This window comes from Atractosteus spatula, chromosome 4 (assembly GCF_055471065.1).
Source record: "Atractosteus spatula isolate fAtrSpa1 chromosome 4, fAtrSpa1.hap1, whole genome shotgun sequence".
NCBI lineage: Eukaryota > Metazoa > Chordata > Actinopteri > Semionotiformes > Lepisosteidae > Atractosteus > Atractosteus spatula.
In genome coordinates this window covers 61,826,584-61,846,591 of record NC_142709.1, presented here as the reverse complement: position 1 = coordinate 61,846,591, position 20,008 = coordinate 61,826,584, and the positions used below count along the sequence as shown (strand labels likewise).

Here is a 20,008-nt window from a genome sequence, read left to right as displayed (position 1 = left end):
TCCGTGTCATGTGGTTGGAATGTTTAGAAAACATGTCTGACTCTTAAGGTGGGATTCCTGCTGCAGAACGACATGAAATTAGACCATTTCACCTGTGTATTTGCTTTGGTTTAACAAGTTAAATCCCATCTTAATCTGTTATAATGTGCCTGCTTGATCTGATGCCAATATAGGTTAATACCTAATAATAGTATTCTAACACGGCAGCATAAAAGCCTGTAATAATTTTTGCCAGGGAAAATTTATAAACTTCAGGCCAGGGTTCTTGGCCATATTTGACACAAAAAGAGCATTTGTTTGTCTAAACATTTGGACTGTCACCTGTGGTAACCACTTGGAAGTCTTCCATATTAGAGTACTGAACTACTACTTTCTGGATCTTGCTCATATGGTTGCTTGTAGCTAACTGATCCCAGTCTTCCGTCAAAGAACCCTAAATAGCCAGTTTCAACAATGGGCCTGTGTGTTGTAATTGCATTCCAAAAAACCTAATTCTTTTAGAAATGTCATATTGATAAACTGACATCATCCACAGACCTCTTCGTTAACCAAAATGTAGTTTTTTAATTAAGCTTTCAATATGTTTTAGTTTTAAAACAATAATAGGAGTGATACTATAAGCTTTGAAAGTGTAATGATTGCCAACTGTGTGCTTGTCTTAATGTACTTTATCACTCCAGTAATAAACATTTGGCTCTTTTTATATTTGTTTGAATCAGCAAGAACACAAATCGCATATGAATTGCTGGGTTTCCTGCTATTTTTCTTCTTGCTTCCTTTTTCACTAATTTCGTTTTCTACCTGATACAGCAGCCTTGCTATTCAGAGCCAGGCTACCTCACAGGCCTTGCCAGAGTCTCTCTGGGTCTGTCATGACCAGTAACATGCATCACCAAAGACCTTTATTTTTTAACCATTGTACTGTTTGCTATTAAATATGCTCCTTACTTGCCAGGGGTACGAGGCAGTTGTAATTTTGTAGGCTTCCATGTTAAGTGTTTCATGTGAATCTTGCATTTCCATTGGTTGGTCAATTGTATTTTGCTGTACAGTTCTGTTTTCCTTGTAAGTAAAAAATTAAGCTGGGAAAAATGTGGTGTTTTTCATTGATATTCCAGTCTGAAGCCCTATAAACCTGTCCATCTTGATTGTTCAGGTATTCCTTTAAAAAAAATGTTCTTTGCTGTACATGACTGTGGCTGTAAAAGATAACATCATGTAGCTGTTCAACAGGCTGTTCAAGATGTAGTGCATAATGCTGACTTAGTAAGCAATATCAGATGTGGCGACACCAAACCGGCTGTAGTGCACCTAACCTGGGTCTTCTCAAGCAATTTGTTTCACAGCTGCTGAAGTGGACAGACTTAAAAACAGTGGCCTCTAGGCTACAGAACATGTTTTTGAAAACAGGTTTGTCATGTGAACACTCCTCCTCAAATTCCTCCTTGTACTGTATGTTAGTGAAAGGTTTTCAGGTTTGGAGAAATCTGAGCCTGAGAGTTTTCCTTGCAGTCCAGTCACCTTCTCTTCAGTCAGTTGCTTGAATAGTAAAATGATTATTACTTTATTTCTCCCCCTGAGACATAATTGTTTCTTCAGTACCAGGAACAGTTGAGACATGTTCACAATTAAACTTCACCTGTCCGTATGAACAAATTCCACACCAGTGTTCAAAACAAACCCATTCACCTCTACCCCTGCTTCCTATTCCAGTAAATACAGTGTCAGACATAAACAGTACTGACTGAAAGCTTAAACCAAGCCAACACTTGAAAAAAGGTTGATTATTTTCTTGTCAGCTTTATCACAGCTTTAACAAAGGAGCTAACAACAGCATACTTATGCTGTCTGAACTGAGGAAACAAGTTTACCTGACTGAGCAGCTATGTTCTTTATATGATTCCTTTATTACTGCAGTAATATTCTCTTTGCCCAAAACATTTTTTTGTTTTGTTAAAAGGTCGCAAAAATCTGCGTTTCTTGCCTGTTTTTTTGTGAATACCAGATCAACTTGTCTCACTGTCAAAAGAAACATACCCTGAATAATGTTCCTGTTCTTCTGGGGGAAAATGCAGTTTTTTTGTTTCAAGAACCTCATTAGACAATTTCTGGAAGCTTATAAATCAGTGTAGTTTGGTAGTTTGTTTTCTACCTGTATTATTAAGTGTATTTATAAAGCTGTACTGCTTTTTCTTCCAGTCCTTTTCAGAAAGTCTTGAAAAAAGGTTTTCTTTTTTCCCCTGAGATTTAGCTTTTTACTTAAACCTATATTAATTCTAGTTTTTATCTTGAGATGATTCTTAGCGTACATTTTTAGATTTTTTTAAAGCAGTACATTTATTTCATGTTTTGAATTTTACAACTAAATGTATACCAAAGCATTCTATATGTCATTTTTAGTACTTCTATGAATTGTCTTTCACATCGTCGAGTATCCACAAATGCAGTATATACAATATAATATGTGCTGCCCTACCAAAATATTACAGAATGATACATTCTCAGGAGTGATCCATCCTGTTCAAACTGGGGAACTGCCGAACAAGTAGTGTGTTTCCATGATTCCTGAGGACCGTAAAATAGTAGCAGACCAGGTCTTCAGTGGCCTGTACTATGCACAGTACTGTAGAGTAGTAGGCTAATGTATATGACGTCACAAGATTAATAATTGTTCCTGCACATGCCATTAGTGAAACACTGGAGGCAGCAGCAGACCTGGCTAATGAACCTTTTAAGGGTTTGAAGTTAGAAATTTGGTAGATAACAAAATACCAAAATGAGGTGAAAATTAGGTTGCAAGAAGCTGTACCACTTACCATACGTAGATAGAGCTAGGGATGGATCTTGTCTATACAGCTAGTGCTCATCTCTGTACCTAGAGAGTGGTGGAAAAGAACTCTACTTGTTCTATCTTACTGAGATCCAGTGGCACAAAACAGGCTGAGGAAATGATGGGGTCAAAGTTGGCCAGTGGTACAGCCTGGACTTTAACTTGCATTCATCAGACTAATGTACACACACTGCACTCCATATGGAAAAATTGTCACTGGACAAAAAAAACACTGGCTGCTTTGCAATAAACAGCAAAAAACACCAAAACTAGAATAGTATAAACCATAAGAAGTGCTTTTCAGATTTAAAACAATACTCTGAGATATTGTTCTCAAGATGAAGCAATTCACTAAGAACAGATGCCAGGATGGACTGCCCTACCAGTTGTGCTCTAGTAAAGAGACATGCTAGAGATGTATTTTGTTCAGCAGCAGTTAGAGGTCTCTGTGTCTGTCTTGGACGGCTGGCTAGGTGCCAACACAACAAGCAGAGACAGGTCACACTCTCTCCTTTCTCTCTAAACCCTTTGTAAAAGTTCCATCAGTCTTCTGTATGTCTTTCGGAAATGAGCAGACTGAGCAACTCATTCAGAGCTCCAAGGCAGACAAGTACCCTTGCTTTCTCTGTGACTGGGAGTCAAGCTTTGGACTGTCAAGACAAGTAGACACTTTTCCCTGAGCTGGAGGTGAGCTTCTGTCTGAACTGAGGTGAGTTCATAATCCTGCGAGTTGTTTCTGTAATCCCAACCAGCTGGTCAGAACCATTTCCGTCATTGTGGTAAAGTGCCATATTGAGGGATGTTAATGTGTTAAGCTGTCTTGAGGTTTAGCTTTTCGCTTGATTTTGATCACATGAAACCTCTGCAAAGATAAATATTTGGAGTAATGTATTCATTATTTTTGTTTGAAACGCTTGAAAACAAGGAGAATGTGAAGAGATGGTAAAGCCATGATAAACTTATTAAACAACACAAAGAACACCTAACCCAGACTGGAAAAAAACCCTTTGATCATCTTGTGAAGTTGTGTGTTAGCCCATGAATGAAAGGCTAGGAATATAAACTAAGTCAGTCTGTATTTGAGCCTGCTTGCTCACAAAATAGATTCTATTCCGTACCCGTACTGTATTCCAAACATTAAAGAAAGAAGGGGAGCGGACTGCTTTTAGGAAAATCTCTCAAGATCACTTTCAAACAATTTGAATTAATTAGTGAGCATCATAAAACACTCTTAGATGAGCTAGGGTAATTTTATAAACCATTTAAATTTTCCATAGCTCATGAAGTACTGCTACTGATGTTACATTCATACCACAAAAAAACAGAGAACACTCAAAGGGCAGGAGTTTTTTGTGTTTTTCCTGCTATATATGACTTTTTTTGTGATTTTAATTTTTTTGTGATTTTTGATTGTGAAAAATGTCACAGCTGTAGCTTTTAAAATCACGCCTACAGCTGTTCTCAAGATATTTTAAAATTCTAAGCAATTACATATAGTGCATGCTTATCTATGTTAGGTGGACATTTAATAGAGTCCAGTATTGGGCTGTCCAGATGCCCTTACCTGCTACAGTCAGGAGGATTCAAAAGCAAAGAATGATCAGATTTTAAACTTTTTCATTCTGAGTGAGCTTGTCTCTGATCTTTTGCCAGTGCTATTCCCAGGCTGTTTTTGCTGGCATAGCAAAGGCAGTGTGTTTTTGCAGATGTCGGCTGTTCTGCGGTTCTGCTGTCTCTGTGGCTGATACAGTGATTCAGCTCAGAAAGAGATGATTGCCTTCACTTCTTAAACCACTGTCCTGCCTAAGACAGTTTGTCTTAAAGGAGATAGATTTACAGTATATTGCCTTTCTGTCTTGCTCTTTTGATTGTCACCTGTCCTGTGGTGTAATGTTGGTGCATCATTGCTGTTTGTCAGATCTTTCCCACTAACAAGCAAAGCTTCTTCAGGCTTGGCAGAATGTGAGAAAACAAAATAAGAAGTATATCAGTGAGGCTCAGAGACTTTGATTCAGCTTTGATTGGGCTTCAAAGTGCTCTGCAGCTTTTTATTGGCTGCCTTCTGCATTTCCTGATAATCAGAAGACAATTAACGCTAGAAACGTTTTTCAACGACTTATGCAGAAAACACATAATACGACCCATGAAAATGGGTCCATCAATTACTTTGCACAAATACATTGCAGTACACTTTTCCTCTATGGGGACGTGTAGCATGGTGTAGTGGATAAGTTGCTGGACTAGACTGGTGGGTTCTGGGTTCCAGTAGTTTTCTTCCTAGTTTCATTACCATCATTATTACCTTTTAAGGCTTCATCTAAAATGAAAGAGTTTTTCATCATTATTTTTCATCATTATTTGCAGACAAATATTAAGCGTTTGTTGAAGCTTTGTGAATTTTCTGTTTTGTTCAAGACCGTTTTTTCAGGATGAATCAGTGAGACGTTACCATTGTACTTTCGCTTTACTGTGGTCGTGCTGCTCTGTGCCACTAAGTAGTATATTGGGACGAAGCACAGTCAGCACAGGGATTGATGAAAGACATCGCCAACAGATATTTATAATGATTAAATTAAAACCCAATATCCTTAATTCACTCAGAGTGAGATCAAAGCTTAGGTCTTGCCAAGAATGGCAGAACTTTGTCAGCAGAAACAGATGCCCTCAGGATGTAGAGAAATCTTTCGGGATGTGAATTGGAGTTGCAATGTCCAGGAAGATTCACAATTACAGTGATCTCCCTGCTCAAATGAACAGTGTTAAGTTAGTATTAAAATATAACACGGCATTTCAAACTGTTGACAAAGCCAAAATGCGATCTGTTTCCTCGCAGGCAATACACCCTTATTATGAAAGCAATGAAACACAGTGTAGAAATAGAAGATATTACACCTCCAGCCAAATGTATCTATATCACAACATAATGTCCATGTACCAAGATCAGCCTTTTTATCTAAAGGTTAAAAGGCCTGTGCTATTCTTTTTCTATTGCAGCAATTTTGCTATAACTACATAGTAATGGCTGATAATGTGTATCCCTAAAACCTTGCCAGTCTATTCTTGGATATATATTCCTCCTTTTCCTGCCCTCTGGTCTCCTTGAGCATAATTCCCAGGATCTTGCCAATGTGTGACATGATGATCTGTAGAATGACCCATTCCAGTACAGAGGTGTTGACCTTGAACAATCATTGGCTTGTCTGGGTCACTATGTGCATGGGGACTGAGGTCCTTGACTGGAATAACAGGTACTGTATGAGTATAAGGCCATTCATTCATTAGTAGCAAGCACACTGGTTTCAAAGACAAGTGCAAAAAGAAGTACATGTTCACCTGTTCATTACTAGCCACAATGCGTGCCACACGTTTCATAAAAACTAATGAAAATTGATTTAAGAAACACTTTCCCTCAAATAAACTAATAAATGCACATCACTGCATCACCCAAAAGAAATCAGAAATTTCAACCAATCACACCAGGATGTTTTTTTGTTATGTTATTTTACATGAAAGAACCTATATCAAAGATTTGCAATTATTATATTACCTATTTTTCCTAGCTCGTTAAACATTAACATTCCAAAATTATTAGCTACAAACAGGGGAATTTCAGACGTGTGGCGTGCCTCACATCGTGATCATCCGATAGAATATTTTTTTCATAACCCACGTCTTCTGCAAGCAACAACATGACGCAGCCCACAGTCGCATCCGAGGGGATCTGAACTAATGAAAGAGCTCGCTCACCTGAGGAGGGAAACCTGCTGTGCAGCTGTGTTGCCGAAACAAGGCATAGTCACCCCTGGATTCTGCTGCTTGTGTGAGAAACTGCTGAGGGGATTTCCTAACAAAAATGGACCCAATTCCCCACTTCAACACCCCACAGAGCCTCTCAGGATAAAAGATACAGCGCACACAAACTTGTGAAGTCACTTCTGCAGTGACACAGACTCATCACTGAAAATGTGATTTGAGGCATTCAGGCGTTATTTCATGCATAAACATTTTTTGTTGTTGCTGATCTGATTTTAATGTTTATTGCGGTCTTACATCCAGTATGTTGTAGCAATCAAAATATATACTGATGTACAATGAAAACACACAAATCCGTCCATCGATATTTCTACTGCTTTCCTAATACAGGTTCACAGGAGATCCATGAACCGTGTGTATTGTCACACAGCTTTGTTAAGTGTCTTGGGGCAACCTTGTTGTGAAAGGCGCTATATAAAAATGAGTTGAAATGAGATCTGGAACCTATCCTATATATACAAATTCCATGCAGACAGCAGCCCAGGTCCACAGCTGAACTCAGGGCCCCAGCACTGCTAGGGGAAGGCTGTCCACTACCCCACTGTGCCGCCCAACACAAAAAACACTTCAGTTTTAAATCAGCTGTTCATTGTTTGTTGTGGGCATGTACATTATGTTATTTATATTTCCAGTATTGAGCAGAGATTGGTGTCAATTGTTGATGACGCACTGAACACTGAAATCATGTGAGTTCTTAAGAATAAGAAGACTTCATAAGACGTATTCAAGCCCCACTGATATACCTCTTGTTTTTCTCATGCAGTCTGTGTGTGGTTTTGAGTTGAGATAAAATCACCAAAATTGCTTTATTGAAGATCTATATAATTAGCCAGTAATTAAATTAATAATTGTGCTCAGAGAGGTTACACTCATTGATATGTTTGTAATGCCGTCATGCTGAAAACATATCAGGATTGCTTGATTTGAAATCTTTTTTTAAATCCATAAATTGATTATAAGTGAGAATTTGTTGTCAAGATACTTATCTGGGTACACGAAGGATTCTTATTCTTATTGTATTATGCTTAAATGCATTAGACCTGAGTGCTTGTGCATCAGTGCAATTTGCAAGAGTTCATTCTACTGATTAGGACAGGGTGTGCACATTTGAATCCACAGCCTTGGCACCAGAAGTTAACAGAACAGGGCTGGTTTTCTTACAGGATTCCTCACAGATTCCTTCCTTCCCCTGCAGGTGTCTGTGCTGGTCTGGATTGGATGGGCTCTGTGAAGCTCAGCACAGCCGTTCCCCCCCGGCCTTCCCTACCCCCTAAACCCCAGCTCCCCCCCAAACCTCAGAGCAGGGGGAGCCGTTGGCGCAGGGCCACTGAGGTGATCACATGGGGGGCCAGGCCAGGGCAGAGGGGGGGAGAGGAGGAAGACTCCCACAGACAAAGAGGGGATCAACGAGCCAAACACCTGTCAATGCCATTTCTGCACAAAGATCAGAGCCCATCTCTTTCGGCATCCCAGAATCACAGCAGCAGTGGCAGCCCTCTTGCACCGCCTGCTGTGCCACCTGTCTGCAGGAGAGTCAGCCCGAGCAGACCGCTTCCTGCCCCAAAGCCCCGAACCCCACAGAGAGCCCAGCAGGCGCAGAGCAGAGAGGTCCAGGGAGCCAAACATGAGAGAAGAGTGCCGGACCCAGCGCCTCAACCACCCCCGAACATCCCCGAATCTGAGCAGCCAGGTAAAACACAGGGGTACAAAATAACTGTGCAGATAAATACTTGCCAGAGTTCAGAGAGTTGGCTACCTCTACAGTGCCTTGGGCATTAGATCAATGCAGGAGAGCTGAAGGGCCCTGTTATATCTAGAGCTTTCATTTCCCCAGTTGCAATCGAAATCATCATTCACTCCCAGTACACACTCAGCTATGGCTGCTTTAAAGACACTTATTGTGAAAAGATACAATTGTGGGTCTCTGCCAGGAACAAGCCTAACTGTTCCTAACTTTACAGCTAGCAAAGGAAGATGGAGAATACCGCTTTATTCTTTATCTGTCTTGTCCTCTAATTTGTGTGTTAGAAGACTGGGCCTGGAGCAGCCCCGCAGAAAGGGAATCCCAGACTTTCACCCAGAATGAGGAGGAGGAGGAGGAGGAAGCCGGAGGTCAACCAGTGTGTCTCCCCAGCTGCCCGTGTGTGTGCCATCAGAGAGCACTGCTTGAGATTGGTGATGGGTCTGTGGGAATCTCCCCTGTGGCAGACTGGCTTGAGCACGTGGTGAAGAAGCAGCTCACCCGGGACTGGGATGCCCACTTGGATTACTGGCATATTACCACCCAGAGTGGCACAGGGCAGACCAGGAGATATCCCCCCGGCACCCCTCTCCCGATCCGACCACTTCCGAAAGAGCCTGAACTGCTGGCTCCGACAACAGGTAGGCACACCGGCCCGTGTACCCTCTTTTTCCAGGTCTGAGTACGTCTGCTCGCTTCTCTCTATCAACGCGCTTAGCGTGTCCCCCTGATCTCACACTTTTCCCACACCGCGCACTCGGTCAGCCATAAGTCATGCAGGGATAAAATCTTTTGCATCAGCAAGCAGAAAATAATAGAAAAATGTCACAAAGCAGTGATGGAGCTGAAGATAAAAGATGAAAATGATGAGGCAAAGGACCAACGTGAACACATCTGCTAGTGTACTGATTCATTTAGTTTCTTAACCTCTTTATCTTAAGAAAAAAAACAGTAGTGTTATATGTAAGGTGGGATTCAATGCAGGAAATGATCACTGACTAAATCTGTAGTGAGACAATATATACTGTACTTCACCACCCTGAGCACATTTACTGAAAGAAAACTGAATCTTTCTCAGAGCACTGCCATGAAATATGTTTTGTTAGTAAATTGCATGAAAAGAAAACTAACATCTTGCTAGGTTCATTTCAGATTCACTTTCAGTTACGGATTACTATACAAGTAAGTCTAGTGAGAAGCCACCCTTAAAGACGCTATATAAAATAAAGTTTATTATTATTATTATAGTCCACACACTCCTTTAATTTGAACCCATGAAAAGAAAACTAACATCTCACTAGTTTCAGATCAGCTTCTCTTTTAGTTGCAGATTACTATAAATCAAGCAAGACACAGAACACTCCTTAAACTGGAACCCTTGTGTTGAATTGCATGCCTATGCAGTTTCCAGGTACAAGCCAGCACTTGCTCTCCTGACTGGAAACAGCAGGCAAGTCCATGCTGGGAGTCTGGGAGGCTGCTGCGAATTGAGACTTGCTAAACCTTTTTTTTTCTCGTGACTTGCTAAAAAAACTATCTTTGGTTTCTTTCACTAAGTTGAAATGTTGTCACCCATTATAGAACAAGTGGGCTCTGGAGTTAAACATTTCAAACTCTACACATCCACCCTTGCTGGAATTGTGAGTCTTAGTTTAAAAGCATCTGTGTTAAATATCATAAGCCCATGAATTAAAATGAAGCAGCTGAAAACTAATAGTTGAACACATGAACATTTCATGTTCATGAAGCTGGTACACATGCGCCAAGGTTGGGCTGGCATAATCAGGGCAATAATATCAATGGGTCTACTGAGAGCTTCATGCTACAAGTCAATAAATTAAATGTCAAAATATGCTACATTATTCTGCGATGAAATTATATGATAAGTAAAGCTGGAAGAGCGATAAATATGAGTGAGGGGTCCCACACAGGAAAGTGGAAATCTAAAGTTTAAGATGAATTGACAGTTATTGTCTGCGAACTGAAATATGCGGTATTGGTTCATTACATAAATATGTGGTAATTCCCAGAGCCGAAGAAGACGGCATCTTCCTTTATTTTGCCTTTGGTGAGCAGGGTAGTATATTGCCTGTTATTACCATAGCATCTGTGGCCCTGCAGATGGTGTTTATACATGTCTGTGCCCATCAGGAGAAGAGGAGAAGCCCAGCAAATGTGAAGGCGTGTACATGGAAATAGACACATCTCCATTGGACAGTGAGCGTTTCACACTGCCTACCATGCACAGCACGCAGCCTATCAGAAGCCAAGGTGGGTGAACTCAGCCCTGTGTTACCATCACTGCAAAATCTCTTATCTTAGACTCGATATGAGTAGTACTACAGTATATCACCCAACCTGTCTATGAGACTGGGTGGGCACCCACCTGAAAATCAACTCATTACCGTGTAAGTAACATGGTCTTTCATATATTATTCCCGCTCATAAGGGACCATTTAGGATGTTTAGATCATTATGCATAGGGCATCAAAATTCAGTATATTCAAAAACAGTCGACTGTACTGCAAAATTAGATGATAAAATTAGAGCAACATTTAAATCTTTAACCGGGAGTGAAAAGCATGTCACGTGGATCTGAGTCTTTTCAAATGAAAAGTCATTGAAGTGTATATTATGAATAAATATTTATTTATATGGACAAAAGTCAGAGGTCAGTTTCAACCAAGATATTAGTGAAGCTCTTGTAGAACTATGGAAGGAAATAGGGCTTGGGTATGTGGTATCACAGTCTGCATTTCACAGCAAAGGGAAAACAATATTGTATTGGGTCCAGAGTCTGCTGCGATGTGAACAGCAGTGTTTTTACTCCAAAGTACCATCAGTATCGTTTTTCCCAAGGGGATTAAAATATTTCAAGAATTTAACAGCTTTATTCAAGAAATAGAGAACGGAGCCTGGCTGGCTGATATTAACTTTCCATGCTAACATTAACATATTGGCGTAATAAGCAAGACCAAGTAAGATTCTACAGCAAAATAAATCTTAATGGCCCTCAATCCTTCTCTCCTCAACTATCACTTCCTAGAGCCCCTGACTGCCTGCGCAGACAGTGGACCAGGCGAAGAGCCACCCCTCATGTCAGTTACCACCCAGTCCTACATCAAAGTTCTCCCTAGGGACCCTGGCAAGTCCGCTCCTTCTAGGAAGCCCCCTGGCATCACCAAAGGGGCAGCCATTGTGAAAGTGGAAGGCAGAAAAAGAGGGTCCGTACCTGACGCAATGCCAGGAGTGCTGGCAGAACTGCAGGAGAAATTCCTGGGAAACAGCCAGGAGGAGAAAGCCAAGAAGGAGAAGCAGAAGAGAAAGGAGACAAGGCATAAGCTCTCACTGCTCAGCTATGAGGGCCTGTCAAGCTTCATCGGGGGCAAGCGTTTGCACTCTGATGGTGTAATGGTGTCACCTGCTCAGAACAGGAGATCTCCCTTCCTGGAGCTGCTACAGATCTCACTCTTAGGCTCCAAGATGCAAAGGGAAGAAGGCTATCCAAAGGACCAGAAAACGTCTGGTACAACTTCGCCATCCACACTGACCAAGGGCCCTGCAAGAGGGCATTGGAAGAGACAGGAACAGCCATCTGTGGAGTGGTCTAACAAAGAGCAGATGGACCAGGTGCACCAGGACCAGGAGGATGACGGAGAACCCTTGCCAGCTGGAGGAGGCCAAGAGATTAGCTCGCCACTAGAGGGGGTAATCAGGAGGGTTCCCAGGAAGGCAAGGCCAATGAAACGGTACTGGCAGGAGCGGAGCGTGGTGCAGGAGAGTGGTATCCTCTCTCAGCTCAACAAGCAGGAGCTTCTGCTTCAGGAGGTATGGGAGTCAGGGCCAGACTTCTGATTTTGCTATCCATCACATTTCTATCCTTTGCAACTAGGTACTCTCTGCACTCTGACTTAGTTCTGAATAAGTATGCAAACACACACTCTCTGCAAGCCTGCTATCCAGGCGGCCACCTCAGTGTGGGTTCCAAGAATCTCTCTTCTTGTCTGTGCATCTGTCTTTGTGCAGTGATCACGCTTTGACACTGACATATTTTTCTCCTTCTGATTTAAGGCCTTTCTGATCTGAATGGCAAATTTATCAGTCTGTCCATTGTCTGTGTCTGAGTTTGTGACCTGTGTGATATTAGGTGTGCAGCTCTGCCTTGGTGGCCTGTTGTGTCACCCAGTCTCTCTGTCTGCTTACCTATGCCTTGCTGTGTGTCAGTGAAACATTGCGCAAGTGTGTGACAGTTTGTCCCCTGTGGTTTAGAGCATGTACGAGGTGGTGATCACAGAGGAGTCCTACTTGGACAGTCTGAATGTGGCAGTGGATCACTTCATGGAGTCCCCTGACCTTAACATTGCCCTTGCACCGCGTGACCGCAAATCCCTCTTCTCCAGCATTGGAAAGATCAGGGAGATCAGTCAGAAGTAAGCAATGAAGAGCTGTCTTGCTTTCCATAATAATACTCCATTGTTTTTTCTTATTTGATGGTATAGTCATCTCCTGCCAGAATTAGGGTATGTAATGACTTACAATTGAGTATCTTTTCATCTTTAATAACTTTAATATCTTTATTAAATACATAAGTTATTAAACATCTTTAATAACTTATGTATTGAACCTATATTGAAAAATGCTAATATGATAGGAGTATCATTTGCATGAAAAGTTGAATTTAAAGGTTTACTAGGATATTCTGTGTATTCTCTGCTGGGTTTCAGATTGCACTGACTGGCATTTTCTTCTTTTTGGTCTACTGTGGTACCATACAGATTTGGTATAGTGGTGCTGAGTAAGATGTGTGCTGTGTTGAACCGAGTCATTTATGAATGAGCTACGTTACCCCGTTTTCAAGGTTTTAAAAGGCTGACAGGGTGCTGCCAGACCAGGTCCAGGACTGGCCGTCACGTGAGCGGAGAGCTCAGCTGTGGTGCCCGGAGTGACGGTTTTCATTTCCTCAGTTTCCTAGAAGACCTGAAGAGCAAGCAAGACAGCAGCCTGTTCTGTGACGTGTGCGAGGTCATCGAGCACCATACCAAGAGCCACTTCTCCGCCTACATCGACTACATCCGCAACATACCCTACCAGGAGCAGACACTGCACAACCTGGGGTAGGACAGGGCCTGCCGGGGCGCCCCTGGGGCTTGGGGCTGTGAGCCCGTGGAGTAATCCCTGTGTTGGTGCCCCCCTTCAGGAAGGAAAACCCCCATTTTGTGGAAATCCTGAGGCAGCTCCAGGAGGACCCCCGCTGTAACCGCCTCCCTCTGAAGTCCTTTCTGGTCCTGCCCTTCCAGAGGATCACACGCCTCAAAATTCTGGTGGAGGTATGGAAGGGAGCCTGGGATAGGATGGGCAAGTGATGGGCTGTGGGAAAGTGACTGCAGTGTTAATACATCTTTAGGAGTGAAGCAGGGGGCTATTACTGCCTGGTAGGGGGGTGATGTATTTGGTAAAATGGCATTCTGTTCCTGACAGACCAGTAGGATTCACAGCAGGGAAACTGTATGAACCTCTCTCTCAGGATAGCTGTCAGATCCAGGCTGTAGGATTCATAGGAGGTCTCCTGTAAAAATATAATAAAAAAGGTTAACTGAAATCTGCTTAAGATATTTTGAAACTACTGACTTGGATCACAGCTTTTCAGTACAGCCTTTTGTCAGTCAGTGATTTTGAAGGCTAAGGACCAATATGAATAAGTCAGATCCCAACACTCATTTTTTTGCTGAACTGAGTCCTGTTTTTTCTCTCTCCTGTAGGAAAGTTAGTGTCCTCACACAGCTTTAAATTAGGAAGACCCATAAATACACAATGTTTAGCAGTTATTTTGGACATGACTGAGAGTTTGAACTCATGAGTTCACTTCTTGAATTCTGTCGTTGCTCTAACTGTGATGTTAGAGCATGTGAGTCTGGTTCTAAAGATGCTCTTCTTCTCTCCTGGTGCCTGTTGGGCACACTGTGCCCGCTCCCCAGAACATCCTAAAGAGGGCAGAGCCGGGATCTGAGGTCCACAGATCAACAGAGAGAGCCCTAAAGGAAGTCTCCAAGGTACACAAAATCTAGATTAAAAGAATTTTAACAAATTAGACAAGCAAGAAAGAACAAATAAAAAAAAATACTGGTAGATGATAACCTAAACATAACAGTGTTAATAGACATTGCAAGAAAAAAAAATCTTTTTTAACATTTGAAAAGGAGTGTAGTCTATTTCTCACGCATCTTGCCAGGAGGTTGCAGGTTCATTTCATTCTTCTTTAATATTATTTAACGTTGAACTTGCACTACAATCGGCTCTCTTATCCCTTGTAAACGGACCTAGTGTGGAATGGCGTTCCTAGCGTGATGTTGTGTCAGTGCTCTGTTCCCAGCCCTGAGCCTGTGTTTCCCCAGGTGGTTGAGGACTGTAACTGGGAGGTGGAGAAGATGAAGCAGATGGAGGAGCTGGTTCTCATTGCCAACAAGACGGAGTTCGAGTGCAAGGTGAGCTTCCATCTCTGACCAGCCCAGCCAAAGCAGCAGAGTCCACCTCCCTTGGAAAACTGGAGAACTGAGATGTGACTTTGACTTTCAGATCTTGTGCGATTTCATGACTTGTCCTGTTGCATGTGCTTTTTCTCCAATGCCCATAGTGATAAATCACTGAACGTTTCTCCCAGCTCCTCGTGTCTCTCTCCTCCCCTCTCTCTCGCTGACCATCAGTGAAGGTTTGTCCCCCACACCCCTCTCCCTGTGTCCCCAGGGCCTGCCACTGGTCTCCTCCTCCCGCCGGCTGGTGAAGAGGGGGGAGCTGGCCCAGCTCTCTGACAAGGAGAACATTTTTGGGCAGAAGAAGCTCTCTCCTGTCTACCTCTTCCTCTTCAATGACCTGCTGCTGGTGGCAGTTAGGAAGGGGTGAGTGTCTCTTACACTCAGAGCAGCAGCTCGGTTCTTGGGTCACCCGAGGAGTTACTTTTCTTGGGCGACAGCGTGAAAGACTCTGGACTGCAGGTTTTAGAGAGCAAGGCAGGGTGGGAGAAGAGTAATGGGGTCCCTTTGAGAATCTAGTTTGTTAGAGGAGCTAAGTAGTCAACGTGCAGGGCAGCAGTCTTAAAGACAAGTAGCTCGGTAATTACGCATTGTAGAAGCCACCACAACACGAGCACATACCGACAGGGAAGCTTTTTTTTTTTAATTTGTGATGTGCAGACTTCCGCTGTAGTGTGAATATTATCTGCTCCCCCTGGGACCCAGGGTGGATCGGTTTGTAGTTCAGGATCACGTCCATCGCTCGCTCATCGAGATCGGGGACGGAGCCGAGGAGCAGGGCACGGAGTGTGAGGGGGACAAGACTTTCCTTTTGGTCCTGGTGAAGAACCACCGAGGAGCCACCTCCCAGCGTCTGCTCAGGGCCACCACAGAGTAAGTGCATCGGCCCGGTCCGAGTGACCGTACCGCGAGTGGAAATAAATCACACGGGTGGGAGTCCAGGAGCGAACCGGACGAACACAGCAGGTGAGTGATCTCTGATCACGTGTGACGTCATATGCTCAAAAGGAGTCTCCCAGCGGGGGCACATGGGACAGGTTTTTGGCTGACATCCAATAGTGTCGATACGTGAAGCATCCAACTCACAGGGCTCTCTCGTGTTTCAGAGCGGAGAAGGCGAGCTGGGTGGAGGAGCTGAGCCCGCGGAGGAGTGGTGGGGACGAGGTGTATGAGGAGTGGGGTGAGTCCCTCCACAGATTTCAAGTTTGGTTTGTAGACGTCTGTTATTTGTTCGCTTGATGCCTCAGCCCCTCACTCGCATCTGATTATGCATCGAAGCACAAACATACTGTACGATGCTGATATATGAGATGAACGATGATTCATTAACTGACAGCATAATAACGAACCAATATGGAAAATTAACAGTGACTTCTCTCCTTGAAAATTACCGTAGCAGACACAGTACACATGATATTATAGCCGAATTAATTAATATCCATGCTGCAAATTGCAAATAACACCGCTTTTCATGCACAGGTGTCCTAAACAGCTAAAATTACACCTCACATAATGAAATACAAGTAACTTATAATAAAGCTGTACTAACGCACTTAGGGAGAACTATGAAATTGTACTAAAAACGTAAAATCCTGACCATTGGCTCTAATCCCAAGAGATGCTATTTCTCTATTTGACCACAAGAGGGCAAAGTAGACAAAGTATTGTGTACAACCGCATTCTTGCTAACCTTTCCAATCCGTCCGTCGTGGGGTCTAACTCTTCCACGTTGTGGGGAGTTGTAATGTCTTAGCGGCTGGTTTTTCGCTTTCAGATTGTCCCCAGGTTCAGTGCACAGAGGCCTACAGTGCCCAGCAACCCGGAGAGCTCAGCCTGAGGCCTGGTGACATTATCAATGTTATCCAGAAAACAGCTGACGGTGGGTACATCCGAAGCTCTCCTTCTTACGTGGCTCTCATGTTATGTGCTGTGGGGATATATATATATTTTTAGATACGTCATGTCTGTACACATTTGTTGTTGCACATTTTCAAACGCTAGGGTTTCGTTTGGAATTAAAGGTTTGTACAAACCTTCCAGAGAAGTGTCTTTCCGTCTCCTCAGTCATCCGTAATAAAAACCCGAAATGTGTTCCTTCTTTTAATCTGGAATATTCCTTATTGACGCATTACGGCTTCCCGGAAAACGTCTGTGCACTCTGAATCTGGTCTTCTGGCCTGGTGGGGCTACAAACATGTCATGTCAAAAAACATTAGACTGCAGAATCGAAGTGCACGCTGGCTGGAGTTCATCTCCCAAAGATCCAAGTCTAAATTGTGTGCATTAAAAAAATTGGGCCAATTTCACAAGAGGCACATGGTTTTGAATGGAAAAAGAACAACCTTTTGACTTTCACCACAAATAAATGTGTTTGTTTTTCATAAAACCGATAATTTCTGTATATAAAATGTGGTATACAGTATGCACATCTTGCATAAAACAATCCCATGATTGGAAGACTGGGAGCCTTGTAATCCATTGAGTTATTCCCTTGGCAATAGCTTTGCTGGATAGTCCAGTCAAGATGAAACTTCAGTGAATCTTGTAAACTGAAATGCTTGAAAATCTCCAGCTCCTGAAATGTCCTGAAACGTAAGATCACTTTTTTGGCCATATTCAATTTCTTGTATTAGGAATTTGTCTTTTCACATACCCCAACTTGCTCTCCATGAGAGACACATACAGGGAGAGAAGCTTGGGGTCAGAGCGCAGGGTCAGCCATTTATACGGTGCCCCTGGAGCAGTTGGGGTTAAGGGCCTTGCTCAGGGGCCCAATGAACCGGCAACCTTCCAGCCACAGGCGCAGATCCTTAGCCACAGAGCCACCACACCGCCCGAACTTTCCGTGTGACCTGAGGGCTGCAGTTTATCCTAGGCGTCAGGGTTGATCTGCTCTCCCCCTCCCTCAGGCTTCCTGGAGGGCCGGCGGTTGGTGGACGGGGAGCGGGGCTGGTTCCCCGCCAGCTTTGTGAAGGAGATCACCAACGAGCACGTGCAGAGGAGGCACCTGCGCCAGCGGTACCGCGTTCTCCAGACGGCCAACAGGCTGCTGAACCGGCGCACTTTGTCCCGCGAGCGCCGGGTCTCCAGCTGCTTCCGATAGGGGCGGGAGAGACCTGACCCCTCGTGGGCACAGCAAGACCCAAGGTGGAGCGGATTGTGCTGGGAAGTGTGTGCAGCATCTGCCTGGATTGATTTCCACACCTGATAAACCTCATAGCGGCATGTTGTTGAGCCCAAGGGCAGGGAGGGTCCTTTTTAAAGAACACCTCCTCTGTAGTGGGTTATAGTGACAATGAAAAACAAGCCAACCCCAAATCACCTTCCTGGTGAGTTGCTTTCCTATCATAAACGGGGATCCTCCATTCATCATCAGATGTGCCCTTGGCTCTTCTAAGACATTGGAGTAAACAGTATTTTATTATGTAGGCCCTCTACGATGGTCTGACTGACTAATATAAAGACACAAGTAAAGGTTTATTCCATGCTGAAAAGAGAAGAAAAACACAATGATAAGGCTGTGGAGACTTCTTTGGGTGTCACACCTGAAGAAGGCTCCACAGCAGAAACGTTGTGTTTCTTTTCTTCTCTTTTCAGCATGGAATAAACCTATTACTTGTTCCTTTGCAGCCTACGCATGCTGATGCAGCTACCTACTTGAAATATCAAGACATTCATCTAAATGTGTTCAGTTAATTTAAGGACAGTATGTTATTCTGTAGTGAATTAAAAATGTCAATGATTTTGAGGTTTACCATAAATGATGAAGATCCAGCCACGGTTGTTGTGGAACTCTATTTTACACATCTACAGTAGGCACTCAAAATTAAAATTTTATAACTGCTTTTAACGGCCATAAACATAATGCAATGAATACTGCCATTGAATAAAACCAAGTTCTAGAATCATATAAAGAACTGCTTCATCTGTGGTCACACTTGTTTTATAGTGCAGTTATATGGTGGTTACAGTGTGCTGTTTACACTACAATTAAATTTACAATTTTAATAGAATTAAGCAGTTTGATGTTTATGGAGATCAGGCATGAAATCCCTTAATACAGCAAGCAGATTGGATATGCTGCAAAATCAATTTCATATCCCAGCCTAACCATTTTTTGGGGACAATACCACTTAATTGTATTTCATGTGATTCCGATGTAGAGATACAAAAAAATTTGGCCATTCAATTAATTTATAAATTTTTTAAATCACTTCATTTTAGAAAAGGCAACTGTTTCTTTAGAAGTCCTTTTGCTTTTTTGGAGTCCTAATCCAGTGAAATAATGTTGCCCCATTTACAAAGGAAGGTTCTGCCCATTTTGCTCATTTCATGTCTAGTAGCTTGTAGCAGATTGATCTAAGAATGCCTTCAAACCAATTCTTAAAGTCTCCAGATCGTACCCTCTGTGTTCAGCTGCCTCTGGTGGCAAGAAATCTCTTGTTGTTTTGGTCAGTGCAGTTCAGGATTTTGAATACCTGATAGAATCCTCAAAATCAGCATCTGTGTTTTATGGTGAATAGATGCAGTCTCTGAGAGTATAACATTCTTGTCAGATCAATCATTTGTGTCCACAAGAGACCGAGCACCCTTAAGACTTTGTGTTGACCCTAAAGCTCAAGTGTCTTGTGTTGGACAAGCCTCGGCTTCCGATCAGACTGACCCCACCCCAGCCCCCCCATCTGTGCTGTGCGACAGGTGGATAGTCGCCAGGTCATCCCTGTGGCCATACACAAGGCTCCCTAGGTTGCCCAGGGTAACTGAGAATCAAATCAACAGTCTCGCTATGCTTCTGTAATCCCACAATTCCCGGATACTTACTCCATCCACTTCCCTTCTTGTACAGTAATATTTCGAGTGTTGTGCGAAGCTCATTTAGTTTTGTCTCATATTCCTGTTTATTTCATTCTTCGGATTGATTCTAAGTATTCCCTTACCCCTACACCTACATATACACAAACATCTCATTTTTTGTTTTTGGGTTTTTTATATATATAAAATGTATGTGCATTCCCTCAAGAATAGTTTGGAAAGGTGCTTTATAAGATTAAAATCGATAGGTAATTATGTAATTTACTATACCTTTGCTTGATACAA

The 20,008-nt window shown here is 42.8% G+C and overlaps 1 protein-coding gene across 1 annotated transcript; it reads left to right on the top strand.

The window, feature by feature from the left end:
• Positions 1-3,398: 3,398 nt before the first annotated feature.
• LOC148836771 (uncharacterized) lies at positions 3,399-18,792 on the top strand. Its single transcript, XM_088913907.1, has 15 exons — positions 3,399-3,539; positions 7,839-8,333; positions 8,672-9,025; positions 10,536-10,655; positions 11,431-12,212; positions 12,654-12,814; positions 13,349-13,498; positions 13,582-13,711; positions 14,360-14,434; positions 14,777-14,866; positions 15,126-15,277; positions 15,617-15,784; positions 16,018-16,091; positions 16,686-16,790; positions 17,821-18,792. The coding sequence occupies exons 2-15, from the start codon at positions 7,862-7,864 to the stop codon at positions 18,012-18,014; spliced, it is 3,027 nt and encodes a 1,008-aa protein (XP_088770033.1). The 5' UTR covers positions 3,399-3,539; positions 7,839-7,861; the 3' UTR covers positions 18,015-18,792.
• Positions 18,793-20,008: the final 1,216 nt, after the last annotated feature.

Bases quoted from the DNA above. Each gene is read 5' to 3' on its own strand.
- LOC148836771 (XM_088913907.1), top strand. From the start codon at position 7,862: ATGGGCTCTGTGAAGCTCAGCACAGCCGTTCCCCCCCGGCCTTCCCTA. The intron at 12,213-12,653 runs GTATGGGAGTCA...CCTGTGGTTTAG, and splicing joins AGGAGCTTCTGCTTCAGGAG to AGCATGTACGAGGTGGTGAT. The intron at 15,278-15,616 runs GTGAGTGTCTCT...CCTGGGACCCAG, and splicing joins CTGGTGGCAGTTAGGAAGGG to GGTGGATCGGTTTGTAGTTC.